The sequence below is a fragment of the Scardinius erythrophthalmus genome, assembly GCF_964197995.2.
Source record: "Scardinius erythrophthalmus genome assembly, chromosome: 4".
In the NCBI taxonomy this organism is placed as follows: domain Eukaryota; kingdom Metazoa; phylum Chordata; class Actinopteri; order Cypriniformes; family Leuciscidae; genus Scardinius; species Scardinius erythrophthalmus.
Genome location: NC_138224.1, coordinates 3,731,445 through 3,749,614, shown reverse-complemented (window position 1 = coordinate 3,749,614; position 18,170 = coordinate 3,731,445). Strand labels below are relative to the sequence as shown.

At 35.9% G+C, this 18,170-nt stretch overlaps 1 protein-coding gene across 7 annotated transcripts in view; it reads right to left on the bottom strand.

Annotated features, from left to right (window-relative positions):
- osbpl8 (oxysterol binding protein-like 8) overlaps positions 1–18,170 on the bottom strand; it is a 76,850-nt gene that overhangs the window by 39,450 nt on the left and 19,230 nt on the right. For 4 of the 7 annotated variants that reach the window (XM_081364135.1, XM_081364136.1, XM_081364138.1 and 1 more), the window contains exon 2: positions 17,253–17,343. In XM_081364135.1, the coding sequence (XP_081220261.1) occupies positions 17,253–17,297 (45 nt within the window). In that variant the 5' untranslated portion in view covers positions 17,298–17,343. Of the gene's footprint in view, positions 1–6,995; positions 7,038–9,585; positions 9,666–17,252; positions 17,344–18,170 lie in introns of those variants that run through there. The other 3 variants (XM_081364141.1, XM_081364139.1, XM_081364140.1) reach the window with 3 other exon arrangements.

Genomic DNA, 18,170 nt, shown 5'->3' with positions numbered 1-18,170 from the left:
CACACACATCAAGGGTCCGCCAGGCAGTGTTGGTTTTGGTGTTGGTGAGATTTTGTGCGTTGTGACACGTTGGCAGCAGACAGACAAACGGCATGGGAAAAAAGGACAAAAAAAGACAAACAGGGGAAAAAAGAAAAGCAGCATTAGTTAAAAATGACAAACACAATGACACTGGCAACAAAATCAAACTGAACAGACACTAAGCAGAACACACACACACACACACACACACACACACACACGTCTGATTTACTATCTTTGTGGGGACTCTCCATAGACGTAATGGTTTTTATACTGTACACACTGTATATTCTGTCGCCTTACACTAACTCTACCTCTAAACCTACCCATCACAGGAAACTTTCTGCATTTTTACATTTCCAAAAAAACTAATTCTGCATGATTTATAAGCTTGTTTACCCATGGGGACCTCAATTTAGGTCCCCACTGTAACACGAGTCCCCATGAGTCTGTGTGCATTCAGGTTGAAGTCCCCACCAGGATAGAAAAACAGGTACACACACACACACACACACACACACACACACACACACACACACACACACACACACACACACACACACACACACACACACACACACACACACACACACACACACACACACACACACACACACACACACACACACACACACACACACACACACACACACACACACACACACACACACACACACACAATGTGGATTAGCACAGATTATAGCTCTGGGATTCTAATTGGTCGGCACATCTGTCAATCACAGTACGACAAACACACTTGTGAGTGACAGTAATTGGCAAATGAAGCCGGTTTGAGGTCATGAAAGTTATCGTTTGATTATTAAAGATGTCAGAGCTGCGCTGATGGGTGTAATAGAATTAAACCTACAGAACGTGTTCATGTTAATGCACTGATCATGCTGTTCATTAGCTTGCATAATCAAAAAGAACATATTTGGCATTTAACTAACTAGTCTAATCATGTCCGTCTGTCTGAATTAACGATACACCAGCCTACCTAATCTGTTGCAATATTTTAGCTCTGTACAAATATAATTTAATAACAGTTAGAGCGGATTGAAAAGCTCAAGGATTTATGATGTTTGACCACTTATGACAGTATCAAAGCTGTTTCAGCATTACTGGGATTAAGGATATAAAACACAGAATCAATCCAAAAAAAGCCTCTTTCACTTTGAATGAATAAATAAATAAATAAATAACATCAACAACCAGGCAGCTAACGGAATAAATAAGTCGAAGTTGAAGTAATAAAATTACTAAAACTGAAATAATTATTTTAGTTAATTAAGTTAAAGCTCAATAGAATATATATATATAAAAAACGTCTTAAGATTTCAAAACACTAAACTGAAAATATAAAACCAAAAGCCAATTCAAAATATTAATAAATACTATACTAGTATGTAATAATACTAAAACAACACTGATTGTATAAATGTGCCCCAAAGTCTAATACTTCATATTTTAGGCTATTGCTGAAGGTCATCAGGCTATTTAATGTACACAGAAGATATGAACGCTATAATACACAATGCACATACTGCACTACTAGTATCCCATTCTCCAGCTCAGCCAATGAGAGCAACTGAAGCCGTTCTTATCAAAACATATTTCTATCATGAACAACGGCATGTTTTCATTGCACAGCCGGAAAAGCATCTGTTCGATAATCCTTAAACAACTCGATGTCGGCTCCGCTTCCTCCTGCAAGAAGCGTCCAGCATCTGTGTTGATGTTACTGCCCATGCTTGTCTATTCTGTTTCCTGATAAAACTGTCGGATGAGCAACAACTTCCTGATGATTCTGAAGGCCTCAAAAGTTCCCATTCACTGTAGTGATCATCTGAGCCATTTAACCAAACCATGACTATTTCCATTAGGCTATCTTCTAGACAACAGAGTGATGGGACATTTCTCCTTAAGAATTTGTGAAGATTTCAATTTGATAATATGTGACCCTGGATCACAACAGTCACGAGTCGCACGGGTAAATCTGTGGCAATAGCCATTATATGGGTCAAAATGATTGATTTTTCTTTTATGTCAAAAATCATTCGGATATTAAGTAAAGATCATATTCCATGAAGATATTTAGTAAATTTCCTACTGTAAATATATAAAACATTTATTTTTGTGAGTGAATGCAGCACAATCACCAACATAAATGAACAACTTTAAAGGAGATTTTCTCAATGCTTCAATTTTTTTGCACCCTCAGATTCCAGATGTTCAAATAGTCGTATCTCGACCAAATATTGTCCTATCCTAACAAACCGTACATCAATGGAAAGCTTATTTATTCAGCTGGCATATGATGTATACATCTCAATTTCAAAATTGTGACCTATGTGACTGGTTTTGTGGTCCAGGGTCACATCTTAGAATATTAAAAGGTGCACTCTGATTTGGCAGTCATCTTGAACAACAGCAAAAGCGTTTCAGCCATCAATGCCACGATTCAAAGCCAGCCCTCTTTAATTTATTCAGTGCGCAAAAGTGTCTGATAATAAGACGGTTAGCAAGATAGTGCAAGTATTATTCAGCTGGTCATGAGATGTCGGCTCCCATGACGTCGGCTCATTACCATGTGAATGAAACGTTTTTTAAAGTCTTTTATGACTGGAGTTTTCCTCTCACGTGAGCGTACATCATTTTAAACAGACTTTCAAAAAACACTGAACATTTATTTAGCGGTCAAATTTTTATTACAATTTGCAGAGTGCACCTAAAATACATAGCGAAGCAAAACATGCAACCTTTCTGTGACTCATTCACATTACGTTTAGCTTTTTTTGTTTTTACAGAAATTAATACTTTAATTTACCAAGGATGCATTAAACTGTTGAAAAGATGTTGACTATAACATTAACTATACTGTTACAAAAGCTTTTGATTTCAAATAAATGCTCTTTTAAAAAAATGCATTCATATCCTGATGTGATATCAAAAATGTGTCATGGTTTTCACACAAATATGAAGCAGCACGACTGTTTTCAACACTGATAATAATCAGAAATGTTTCTTGAGCATCAAATCATCATATTAGAGTGATTTCTGAAGGATCATGTGACACTGAAGACTGGAGTAATGATGCTGTAAATTCAGCTTTGATCACAGGAATAAATTACAGTTTAAAATGTATTCAAATACAAAACTGTCATTTAAAAAAAAATATTTTACAAAATTACTGTTTATATTTTTTTAATAAATAGATGCAGCCTTGGTGAGCATAACAGACTTTAAATAAAATAAAATAAATTAAAACGACCACAATTTTTATTGAATGAGAGTGTATGTATTCAGACTCACAAAGAAGTCAGTCAGTACATTCTCAGATTGCAGAACAAACTAAATGCTGATGTAATGCTGACGTTCTCAAGGTTTTTCCGGACACATATTTAGTTCTCCTGTGGTGTCGGTCTGATGCAAAATTATGGTAATGACACTCGATTCTGTCTGGAGGAATGAATCAATGCAATTGCTCATCACCAGCACCACATGGAGTCTGTTTACTCCCTCTTCAGCACTAAATATGAGAGAAAAATCTACATAATTCTGCTAAATGAATTTACATATGGTCAAACAGAGCTGAACATATGATCAAATTAGGCAAGATATACAACGAACACGCAAGGCCCAAACATGGTGCAAATGATCCTTCAAATAGCATCCAGCACATCGATCCGATCAATCCGTGCATCAGTGGGTTTCTTTCTTCTGAGCTTCCTCAAGCTTTGACTCATTCAAAGTCAATATACTCACACAGTGGGCATAATGAATGACCTAAACATAAACACACACACACACACACACACGCACACGCACATGCCGACACACTGATAACTCCCAAAAATCAGCTAATTGGATTAACCTGTTTAAATACAAACCTATAACCTGGCAACGCAAGTAAACCACATTTACAATATTTAAGCTATATATATATATGCTATATATATATATATATATATATATATATATATATATATATATATATATATATATATATATATAATTATATATATATATAAAAATTATATATATATATATAAAATTATATATATATATATATATATATATATATATATATACTGACGTCAAATAGTCATCATTCTTGTATCAGACTCATGAGTATTTCATTTGTTATGTGAGATGTGATGTTCAATAAATAAGCAGTATTTTGACTGTGCCACTTTTACTTTGGTTTCACGTGATGAGAACATATTTCTATAATTGCTTGGGTCAAGAAAGAGTCGGAGTTTGTGATATATCTCCTCCTCCAGTACCACAAACGCTCACTCTGTCTGGATGGATGCACTTAAATTAGCAGCAAGGTTGGTTTTCTGTAACGTATCACACATGCGCACTTCAATAAACCAACAGAATTCTGGTTGAGTTAGTTAGTAGGGGTGCAACGGTACAGATAGCCCACGGTACGGTACGGTCCGTACCTCGGTTTTTGGGCCACGGTCTCGGTTCGGTTTCGGTACATGTTTTGTGCAGAAAGAGACTGCTATTTCATCCCAAAAATATGTTTTATTTTTCTTATGAGCATAAACAGAATGTCACAGTAGGAAGAACATCAATGTATGGAATAAATTAACACTCTAGTCTGTACTGAACAACATTAAGTAATACAACCTCTTCAACTATCACTTATATGAAATACAAAATGTAAACAAACACACTTCAAAATATTCAAGTGGATCCCAATTCCAAACCTTGATAACTGGTATATGAAGTGATCTATGTGAAAGAAAAAGTGCACTTTTACCTTTAACAAACATAAATTAGCTTGTGCTTTGAATAAAAAAAAGCAGAGCAAAATAATATAATAAAAAAATACTGCATTCAGGATACAAAGTGCAATGTTATTTACTCATCCACTATTGAGAGATTCTTGTGCAAAAAGATGAGTCTATCAACACTGTCTGGTGCAAGGCGAGACCGGTTGGCACTAACGATGTCCCCAGCAGAAAATTCTCAACTTTTCAGAATGCCGCAAGCGCACCGTAGGTCACGTGACAAGAACCAACCAGAGCGCAGCTGATGGTTGCTTTAGCAACGACAGACGCCCGCGCTTTGGAAAAAGGAGAACGCGGCGCGCCTAGCGTTTTCTACGCGTTTTTAGGCGCGATATGTGAACGGCGCCTAAAGCAAAAACTAAAAGGATCAGCGCGAACTCAATGGCAAAACCGAAGTCCCGCGGGACACGAGGGTAGATTGTCCCGTGCAGGGCTGACCGAACGGTCCGGGATTTTACTGTGTACCGTTGCATCCCTATAGTTAGTAGTGTGTTAAAGGATTAGTTCACTTTCAAAACATTTTTTGCGGATAATTTACTCACCCCGATGTCAACCAAGATATCCATGTCTTTCTTTCATTAGTCGAAAAGAAATTAAGGTTTTTGAGGAAAACATTCCAGGATTTTTCTCCATATAATGGACTTCATTGGCAACCAACTATTCCAATGTTCAGAGAAGGTTTGCGTACGCATTGCGTCATCACGTTGGAAAGGTCACGCGTCACGCCATCTATCCAAGTTATTTGTCTGTGTACTCCGGTTCAAAAAGGCAGGGAAGGGCGAAAAACTCCATCTCATTTTCTCCTCCAACTTCAAAATCGTCCGACATCTTTGTTTTAATGTATGATTATTTTTATTTTTTTCCGTGACCTTTCCAACGTTATGACGTAATACTTGGCGCATCTCAGAGATGGTACAAGACGGGCATTTGTGGTTAAAAGGTGTATAATTGTTTTTTTTAGAAAATGACCGATCGTTTCGCTAGATAAGACCCTTATTTCTGGACTGGGATCGTGTCGAGACTTTGAAGCTGCATTGAGACAGACATTTGAACCTTCTCTGAACATTGGTATAGTTGGTTGCCATTGAAGTCCATTCTGTGTAGAAAAATCCTGGAATGTTTTCCTCAAAAACCTTTCAAAAAAACAAAATAATTTCTTTTCGACTGAAGAAAGAAAGACATGGATATCTTTGTTGACATCGGGGTGAGTAAATTATCCGCAAAACATTTTTTTGAAAGTGAACTAATCCTTTAAACTGGCGGTTATGGTAAGAGGCGGGACATTTCCCAAACACGCTCTAAGCACTTGACCAATCACAACACACTGATCCAGCCGACCAATCAGAGCACATTGTGCTTTTCAGAAGGAGGGGCTTCATAGAGACAGGAACTAAACAGAGCGTTACTGACAGACTGGGAAAAGAGGAGCTGCAACAATTTTACATCAAAGCATGAAAACCTTTTCTAACAGAGCCCAAAAACAAAATCAAGACTTTGATGTAAAAGTGCATAAATGGTCCCATTTAAGCCATTTATGATGACCTTACTCTGATAAAGAAGATTTTTTACACGACCACATGCATTGTCTTATAATTAAGCATACTCAGGTTAAGAACGTGCATGTAAATGCGCTTAATGAATGTTATTTAACTAAATACAGTCAGAGGAGTATTTTGTAATTCAAGGTGCATGATGTGACTGACTAAGAAAGAATATTTCACAGATGCACATTTTCTCACTGATTAATCTAAAGGTGCTTTCAACACTCGGCTCAGCGGTCTTGTTTAAAGTTTAACTATGTTTCATACCCCAGCTGCCAACATTTTGTGAAACCACCTTGATTTACAGTCCCGTAAACGACTGTTTAAGCATCTTCTGGATGAGTCAAGCGGCCTGCGAAACAAAGACGACAGCTGATGTTTTAAACCCTCAGCATTCGGGTGTTTTCCAGCAAATCCACAGGGAGATTAATGTGAAACACTCAAGAGCATTCGACATCCGCTTGCATGCACAAACACACGTGGATTTCAGCAGCAGTCACAGTCGACGAGCCGATACGTGATTCCTGCTGGATCAGCACTGTCATGACCTTAACACCAAGTCACTAAAAAACAACAAGAAAAACCCCACAGAAGCATCGACAGCCAGAGCAGAAGATTTCTGAAACACCTAGAAAGAGTCGTCGCTCATCCGGAGGCGGTACAGTCGGTCCTGAGGGCACAATTACAGAGAAATAAAGCACTTTTAAAGCACTCACAAAAGCTTTTAGGAATGTGCAAAACACTATTCAGTCGTTCAGGCAAACCACCGACTAGATGATTTTAATACATGTATTGCACATTCTTTTTGGTCTTCTGAAAGTCATGGATAATTAGGCTGTTAGCATGAGACGTGCGTTCAAAAATAGCTTTAAGGAATACTTCTCAATCTTAAAAGCAAAATGATTGCAACAGGACAAAAACTGCACAGAAATCAGACATAAATTGAATTCTAGATACAGGGGATTATACTCATTGTTTACGGGACTGACACACAATCAAAGCCTATTGGTTGAATTGAGTCGCATATTTGGTTTGGTCTTGAAGTCATACCATTATCATTACTTCTTACATTTAGCTGTTTTTAACGTGCTAACTTTTGCTGCCAGAACATTTTTAGTCCTGTTAGTCACTGTTTCTGTTGATCCAACTGTATTATTCTTTCTGAATGATTATTATATTTTAAGAGATTACATTTTTGGGTTGTTGTGCAGGGAAAAACATAGCAAACCATGTGTAAAATGATATTTATATGTCCAGGCAGGAGACTTGGTTAAAAGGGTGTAAGTGGTTTGCGATAATAGCCAAAACTCACTTTTGTTGAAACCTGCCTTTCAACAAATCATGTTACACAACTTGGCAAATGGTAATGTATTTCACTTCATTAATATTCATGAGCTGCTGATGTTTATTCATGCTCCTGCTTGCTTGCTTATAAATGCATTTCCTGTTCGTTAGATAAGTAATAATCCAGTAATCGTGTAAACAAACTGAGGGATGCACTACATACAATTATTGTCTACAACCATTGACAGCATTATATAAATGCTGAAAATATTTATTTGGTGTTTATGTTTAGACTCTTTCACAGTCAAAAACTCTCCTACTGCATAAGCAAATAAGCGTTTCGCTAAAAAGAATGCTAAAAGAGAAAGAAAACACAGATTGGTGTATACAGTATCAATCTATCACCGGGATGCTTTCAAGCGCTTCTCATTGGCTGGTAATGGGTCGGGACTCGGGATCCCTGTTGTTTTGGACCTGAGATGGATCCTATTACCTCTGCCGTGTTCTCACTGATCTCCAGTCAGCCTTAATATTGACCGCTGGCCCATTTCAGATGGTGGGACAATTTTTAGCCTTTAAATTGTGTTCTGTTTGAGAGAACATTGCGGAGACAGCGGTGTGGTAATGTCACTAAAGCACTTTCTACTTCAGGGGAGGGAAGACGTCAATGAAGCCTGGGAAGGCAAACGCATCTGATCGGCTAATGCTGTCTGTCAGCCGGTGGGAGAGGAGTCAGCAAACACTTGCTAGTGACAGACGTTTAACATCACACGCAGCTGACGTGGATGAGGTTCAGCTGACAACCACAGAAGATGCCAAGAGATGAGATGCCAAGAAAAGAGGAATGGAAGAGAAGTGTAGTTTTACTGGCAAAGAAACAGAGCAATAAAGACAAACAGCAGGACAAATACTGACGGAAAATAAACAAATCGTGTTTTGCATTTAAAATGACCTGAGAGTGAGAGCACTGAAACAGTGTGGTGAAAAAAATGACACAAACTCTCAAATAAATGAAATAATGAATAATATCTAGTAAAGAATAAAACATTTAGAAACATGCATATGTATTTAACTCTATAATTCTATAGTAAAAAACAAAACAACACAAAATTTAATAAATCCTTTCTAAAAATAATGCATAAAATAGTCTCAATTCTCAAATATATATTTGATTATTTGATAACTGAATGTCAATGTTTTATATATATATATATATATATAAATAGAAATATAAAGATATAAATATTAAGATTTCAATGTTTTGTTAAATATATTTTGTGTAATAACATTTTTTTATACGTTTCAGAATTATATTTAATAAAATAACTAGTTAAAAACGGGAAGAAATTATATGTTAGATTGTAGTGAAAGGTATAAAGCCATCATGTCAAACACCATTTCGAAAAACATTTTCTTCAGAAAATGTACAAATCTAGTTTTCTATTGTTTTATTAACACACAGGCTGTGAGACTCGGGTCACGCATGAGACGGGACTTTCCATATAGATGATGTCCTGATATGGACACAGACACACACATTCCCAGAGGCCTGCTTTCTGAACAGTACGGTCATGCTTTGGCCAACCATCCGCAGACAAACCACTCGCACAGATTACCCAGCAGCTGTCTTGTGTCCAGAATTCACAAACACACACAAACACACACACAATGCAAATGCTGTTACTCCAGCATCTAAAGTTGCAACATTACCAGAGCCCACAGATGATCAGAGTTCAGTAACTGTTCAGAAAGAACAAAAATATGAATCACACAACACTCCCGCCCGTCTACAGCCCAACAAAATCATACTCATCACACACTCATACATCAGTGCAAGACTCAGGATCAACACAGAACGCCGCCTACACCCAGCGATCCATCATCCGTCTGGATGTATCATGAGAGTAACAGAGAGAAACGGAGCCCTATCCTACCGTTAGCAAGCCAGAGCCGTCTGCGCAGACACAGAGATCATACAAACACACACTGTGCGTGCCGGACAACACACTCGCTCTGCACTGATCTACTCTTTCCCACACACTCCTTCATCTCAGACGCTGCTCCTCCCTGTTTCTCTTCCCTCTGTTGATCATTAAATGATCGTCTGTTTGCTCAGTGTTTCTCACGACTGGACAGTCAGTGAACTGGACACAACGAAAACTTAACACACACACACACACACACACACACACACACACACACACACACACACACACACACACACACACACGTTTACATGACATGCAGGTTAAAAAAAGTATTCTTTTTAGGAAGAGTTTTATTTGATTATGATTTAATTAATTATTAGTTACTTTATGAAACTGTCTGTAAAATCCCAAACAAACTGAATAAAACTTGCATTTATAGAAAAGCAAAAAACATTATTAACTAATCATTTCTGTAAGGTCAGTAAGTTAATACTTCAATTCAACAAAGATGCATTAAATTGATTAAAAGTGACAGTAAAGGCATTTTACAAAAAAAATCAAATCATGTTTCAAGGTTTCCACAAAGATATGAAGCAGCACAACTAATTAATATCAGAATGATTACTGAAGGATCATGTGACACTGAAGACTGGAGTAATGATGCTGAAAACTTTGATCACAGGAATAAATTACACTTTCAAATTTTACTGTATTTTTATTTTTTTTAATCAAATAAATGCAGCTTTGGTGAGAATAAGAGACTTCTTTCAAAAGCATAAAAAGAGAGATCCAAAACTTGAGAACGGTATAGTGTCTGAAAGGTTTCTTTATGACAGCGCGGTTTACGTTCTGCCACACAGACACACACAGTTCACCTAACACAACTTATTTTAACGTGTTCTCGTCGACCACGTTCACTTAGACGGCATTCATTCAAACTTTCCCAAAAAGCTTCTTATATTTATAAACCACCCTGAATATGCATAAGTTGACATGTGGATAATTGCACCAACCCATCATGACTCATTTTCCATGATCTGACTATTAATAATTCATCTTTCATTCATTCATCCATTTTAAAACGAGCTATAACCCGCTTCATGAGGCCATTACAGAAAATACAGAATTTAAAAACTCAAGTCACTTCACAATGTGATTAAAGACTATGGCTTCACTTTACAAGTGAAACTTGTATTATATCATGTATTTCAGTCATTCAAATTAAAAGGTGAAACTAATATAGTATATATTTCTAATATAAATATTTCTGTATTTAAAATCTTTTTTTTTAAATTGATTTTATGTAATGTTAAATTTTTCTGAGATTTCGAATTTGGGATTTTCATAAGCTGTTAGCCATAATCATCAAAATGATAACTTTTGCACGATATTAAAAATTATTATTAGTATATAATAATCAGTAAAAACGAAACTCATTAGTAAAATAATATGACGATATTGACAAACTATAAATAGCGGAAGTGTCAGAGCAAAATATAGATGATGTTCTGAACTTCAGTAGAAGTAATTACTCACAATATGCTACTACAAACAAATTAATTTACATAAACATGAGTCTAAGAGTCACGATGAGCAAACATTTTATTTTCTCAGACACTGCTGAATATCTAAATCAAACATCTCCACTGGTGTTTGTGCATCTGCATTAAGTCGAAACATCCCGTTCGTGGCCTCACACGGCTGACATCTACTCTCAGATACGAGACGCTCATCTACCGAAGACAGGAAACCAGTGGCAGAGGTTTCCTGCCAAACAGAGAGTCGTTGTCTTCCTCCATCTGATGTAAAATGATCACCAGCGTCATCCTGCGTTTCCTTATCAGTGCGCATATATAAACACATCAGACGAGGTCACGGGGTCACTAAGCTATGATGACTATTAGACAGCAGTGTTTCCCCTAGGTTTACAGGTTTGGGGGGGGGGGGGGGGGGGTTGGTTGGTTTGTTTGGGGAAAATTGACACAGACACTATCTATCTATCTATCTATCTATCTATCTATCTATCTATCTATCTATCTATCTATCTATCTATCTATTTATCTATCTATCTATCTATCTCTATCTATCTATCTATCTATCTATCTATCTATCTATCTATCTATCTATCTGTCACATAAATTGTCTGGGAGGGTAATGGTTTGTAAAAGTTAAAAAATGTTAACATAAGATATCTCTTTAAAAAAATAAATAAACATATTTAAATCTTTTTAAAATTGACTTTTGCAAATAACCTTTGTTAAATTTATAGAAGTATTTGTTAATATTAATGGACCAGAGCTTAAATAGTTTTATTTTTTAACTACCAACTAAAAAAAGATTTATAAATACTAACAAATATATTGGTCATTCATTGTTCGTTAATGTTAGTTAATACATATATATGACAAACAAATTTCAAAAGGGCTTTTTTATGAGAAGTTTTTATTTCTATGATGCATTTATTGGAGAGAATAATCCTGTCAGACGCACCACTGCTGTGAACGCGCGTTCACGTAAACACAATTTAAACAATGTATTATTCAATGCATTACTTCTATATAATTATATATTAAATTGTTCAAGCAAGTGGTAAAATATTTAACCATGTACTTATATTAAAATCTTTTGTATTTAAATTTTAATACAATAAATCTTGCATGTCACAAAGAACTTGTTTTTCCACCTCCACGAATGAGACGAGTGTTGTTCATTATGTCGCCTTGTTGAGGTAAATTGTAGTTTTCCTTGCTTTAACTCAGTCTTAAAGTGAAAAAAGTAGTAATTAATTAAATAAATTTATGGTGAGATTACTACATTTTATTTAATTAATCGCACTTATGGTGAAATTACTACATTTTCAGGTCAATCGGTGTTCATTTTGATCACGAAACATGCGCTGTCACTTTAATTCAGCGTTTGCAGCACAGCAGAAATAGACTCGGTGCGGAAACGATCTCTGCACTGCTGTATACGCACCGCAACTGGAACGGATCGATCATCGACGGACTGCATCCGCGTGCAGTGTACGGGAAAAAAATACTCACCGCAAACGAAATATATGTGAACCGGGCGTTAGACTTGGAGCAGGAGAGCTACTCCGGCGAGTAGGGTCTGCCTGCAGAGCCGGAGGCTGCATTTTCAGGACCCCACTTTTAGGACCGCATTTCTAGGACCCTAGGTTTTTAGTGACAGCGCCACCTACCGAATTAGAGGACCAGCGAAGATGGATGACAATCAGAGTGTGAGTATCAAATGCGAATAAATTTTTACAATTGCGATGCATTTAATTGGAAAGTTAACGTAGCAAACGTGATGGTGATTTGCTAAAAAAATAGTCTTGAATGCATAGCCATAGTATTTAGCCTCTAATGCTTGAAAATGAATTGTTAGCACGTTCATTTAACGGAACTGTTGCGTGATAAGCCTGTGTTGACTTATTGACAGCACAATAAAACTGTAGCATGTTCGTTCTGAAAGCTTGTTAATTACTCATTGTTCTTCCATTTTAATTCAGTTAAAATAATCTTAATGTTTTCACTGTCACGTGCTCACAGTCAGCCTGTTTAACGTTACCCACAATACAAGTTATGTGTAGTATGCGTCATGCGTCTCATCATTTTGACATGGTTTTATAATGTGTGCTTTAAATATTATATACATGTAAATGTGTATATATATATATATATATATATATATATATATATATATATATATATATATATATATATATATATGGTCAGAAAAAAAGTCGTGTCAATGTTATTTCTATTCAGATTTCTCAATTGAGATGGGCTTTATTGACATGAGTGTTTCTAGAACCTTTGTTCCCACAACATCAAAACCTTTTTTTTTTTTTTCAAATCTTTGAACAGTATGCAATAATAGTATTATGAACATTAATTGATATGTGTGCACTGTTTGGTAACTAAGAAAAAAAAATTAAAGTGTAGAACATGTTCAACTAAATGTTCCTTATTTAATTCACTTCTCTTTCTCTCTCTCTCTCTCTTAGGAGTCAGTGATGATGTTGTCCATGAAGTTCTGTTTGTGGTCCACATCATGAACAAATTTGTTTTTGTGTGTGTTCAAGTTCAGTTATTATATATTATTTTGTAAAATATTTTGTGTGTGCAAGTTCAGTTATTATATATTATTTTGTGAAATATTTTGTGTGTGCAAGTTCAGTTGTTATATATTATTTTGTGAAATATTTTGTGTGTGCAAGTTCAGTTGTTATATATTATTTTGTGAAATATTTTGTGTGTGCAAGTTCAGTTGTTATATATTATTTTGTAAAATATTTAGTGTGTTCAAGTTGAGGTGTGATATATTATTTTGTAAAATATACACAATCTACCCCCAGAGTCATTGTCTTCCCTCTATACTTGAAAATGTGGTCGATCTAGTGACTGAAAAGACTATAACATGATTCCTTGTTTATTTTACTTGAGTTATTATATTATGCTAGACCCAATAATTTCTCAACATTCCTAGGAACCAGGTTTAATTGCAATAAATAAAGTAGTATTTGGGTGTAATAAAACTGTAAAACTCTAATGTAGTTGAAACTGGGTGGGTGGAAATACTGCCTGGCACAACTAGGGTCCTGGAAATGCGTTCCTGAGACTGCGGTTCTCCGAGTCGGTAGGTGGCGCTGTCACAAAAACCTAGGGTCCTAGAAATGCGGTCCTAGAAGTGGGGTCCTGAAAATGCAGCCTCCGGCTCTGCAGGCAGATAATATTGACTCCGGCTGCTACTCGCAGTAGAGCGAGTGTTGCCATCTTCAGTTCAGCGACATATTTCCCGCCGCGCGCTCTCTGTCCGCTAGTGCTCAACTGTATGTGACGCAAGTGTTTGTTTGTGTGTGAGTGTGCGCACTCATTGGGATAATTGTAAACGCGCAAACACAGACAGAAAAGACATGACATCGTGGAAATAAGATAAATAACATATTACTTAAGGGCCATGTAGTTTTTTTTTATATAAAATAACAAATTGTAATCTGGCGCTATAAAGAAAATCAAATCAAATTTACTTGACCTCCAAGGGGGGGCGGGGGGAGCCGTTAGGAGGGCGGGGCGCCCCCCTTATATAATGGTAGGGGAAACACTGGACAGTTCAAACTTCATTAAAAGTATTTGATTGTGTTTCACATACTTTTGAATGGCAACAAACATGCATAAAATGTTAATTAAATAAAACCCTGAATATTTTTTGAGGTAAAGAAGTAAATGTTCATACAGTCAGGAAGTAGGAAGAAGTCTCGCACACAAACTGAGCTCCAGTGCATCCTGGGATAGCGCTCAGACCGAAAGTATGACAAACGATCCTGTAAATAAGGTCTGGCTCTCGGGTCAAAGTTTACTGGTTTTTCCAGCAGATGTCATAAAGTAGCTGTAATTGTACATCCCTCCAAACTTTACAGCTCATCGTGTCTCTCTCCGTTCAGATGATTCAGGCAGGAGGAGTGTGAGATTTATAACTCAAAGCATTGGAGTAATAACGCCAGTCGATTCTTATTTTCAAACCAATTTAGGCGTCACGGCTGATCAATCATTGTGTGCCCATTAACAGCAAAGAACAGAATCGAGGGCTGGAATGACAATAAAACTGAATACGTTTAAACAAAAAAAATCAGATTAGTTCTCAGAATAAGGGTGAATCTCACAAAAACAAAAGCCCAAGTTATTTTTCACCCCCAAAATCAAAAGTAATTTTTGTTTTGTTGAAATTATACTCTAAAATCTAAAAGAAAATGAATCCTACTTATAAGGATCATTAGCGTTTTTGCATTGTTCCATTATTATATTATTAAATACATTATTTCCACCCAAAATTCTAATTACCATAATGTGCAAAAATGAATCATTACTGCAATATTATATTATATTAAAAAAAGGTACAATTGAAAGTTTTTTATTTAATTTATGCAACATTTAATTATTTTTAAATGTATCAGGACAGAAACAATATATTTTTATTACAGTAGAAATATGATGCATGTCATTTCATTTTATTTTTTTTCTTTGTACAACACAGATTATTCATTTATATTAATAATATTATTATTAATAATACATATTTTTGTGATATTCACCCAAAAACCAAAACTACAGTGTATTTCTCGTACAGATGTATGAGGGGTTGTAGAGACACTTCAGAAGCCAACACATTGTAATTAATTAGCTAATACCCTGATGCTGATGCTTCTGTGAATGAATGAATGGTGTGCAATGGTGCAATTACAACCCATTTACAGGGAACTAAAAGCCAAAATTGTCTGGCACACAGTGACTTCCTTCTCTGCCGCCTCAGAGAGCTGAAGATCTGATCTCAAAGTGGACACTAAACCTTTATGTATCTTCTGCCACGTGTGAAACAAATAGAGCCGGAGGATTATAAACCACACTTTACTGAAATTAACAATAAACAAACAAACCCCTCACAGCTCTTGTTCCTGTAAACGGCTTTAATGGCTCATGAATAAAGTAACAACATCTCCTCCTCAGACATTTATTTAGGTTAATGAAAGTGACAGAAAGCGCAACTGTGTGTATGTGGCTCACAGGTGCATGCTGGGTAACACCTGAGGCTTGTGTGTGAAACGATTCACTGGTAGTTTGTACACTAGAAAGACAGCCAGAAACGCAATACAAACACAAATGCTCAATAGTGAACATTTCATGTGCTTCTCTTTTTTTTTTTTTTTTTGGACATACATGCATTGTGACTTCATTTTTATGACAATAAAAAATGTTAGCTCTGGATACTTATTATCGCAATGGCAATTTTTTTTTATGTCAGGCATTTTAGATTTTATCTAAAGTGTTTCTCATTCCTTTAACAGTATTTTTAGTACTGAAACTGAAACAATCTTTGAAAATTAATTAGCATGCATTAAAGGCATTGCAACAAATTCTACAATGATAAATGCCTCTTTTAATTTAAATAATAATAATAATAATAATAAATATATATATATATATATATATATATATATATATATATATATATGAAATTTTCTTCTAGAATGATCATTTTTCATCAAGCTCCCATATTTAAGTTCAATAATTTCACTTAAATGGCAATGCAAATTACCTATTAATTGTCATTTAAGTGAAATTACTGAACTTGAAATGATCATTCTAGAAGAAAATATCAGATGGCACTTAGAGGCTTTTGCATCCGAACTCATCATATATATATACTGTATATATATATATATATATATATATATATATATATATATATATATATATATATATATATATATATATATATATAATATATATATATAATTGCAATATAATCATTAAAGGTAAAGAAAAATAATTCAGGAATACAAAAAGGGCTTAAAATGTCTTAATCATCATGAAATTAATCTCACGATGCAAAAAAAAAAAAAAACAGGGTTATACATGTTATTAAATCTATTATTTTGGGGCAGTAAGAAGTATCCCAGCATGCATTAGTTATTTGTACTATTCAATATTAACAGGCTCGCTCTCAAACACTGACAGCTGAGGAGTATTTCTGTCTTTTGTAGTCGCTAATGGGAGAGAGAGTGTGGTGATTTTAAAGTATTAGCTTTGTTCTTGTCATTGTGAAGGCCGATACATGCTCTTGTGAGCTCTAATGGCTCATTAGATTCACATCATTATATTCACACTCACCTGAGCTCTCTCAGGATCACCCTGAGACTCGGCACAAGACTCCATGTTTCTCCAGAGAGCGCCGGTCAACGCTGTTCACAGATCTGCATGTCTGCGGAGACACAAACAGATTCACTTCAGACAAGTACATTACGATGCATGTTTATGCTAGGCTAGCCAAGCAGCTTAATCATAATCAAAGGAATAGTTCAGCCAAAAATGACAATTATTTTTAAAGAATTGCACACTTGGACTGCGTTCGAAATCGAATACCTCCCAACTATTTAGTATGTGAAAAACAGAGGTGTATACAAATACATAGTACAAATACACAGTATCTGGATGACCTTATACTTGAAGTGCGCATTCGATGAACACTTTACTATCCCATGAGGCCACGGGAAAGGGTTTTGTGAATGGCAATGAAGCAACAGTGGGAGTGACAACATGGCGGATGCAGTATGTCTGAATTTACATTCTATATAGAAGACACTATATAGAAGTAGAACATGTTTTTAACGTCAACAAAGTAAGTTTCAAACCAAATGTAGCACCTAATATATCCAGTATGTGATATTAGAAACAGGGTTAGAGAGGAAAAGACCATCAGACTGGCATTTAAAGCAACCAACCACAGTTTGTATTGCAAAATTCCTCTATTTTCTCACATATTTGCAAGTCTGTAGACATTTTTTGAAAGTTACCATTAGTTTACCAAGGCATTTCATGACAATATCTGACACAGACAGCTCTTATTTGAAGCGCAAACATTGATGGCATTCAGATCATTTGCTTTCCTCTTTATCTCGGCTACAACGCCGTCAGTCAAACGTCCCACACAGCGAGAATGAGCAGCTCAAGAGTCCTCAGGTGCCACACAGACCCGGATTCAACGCATGGCCTGTCAACTGCTCAGACCAAACTTTCACAAGCGGAAAC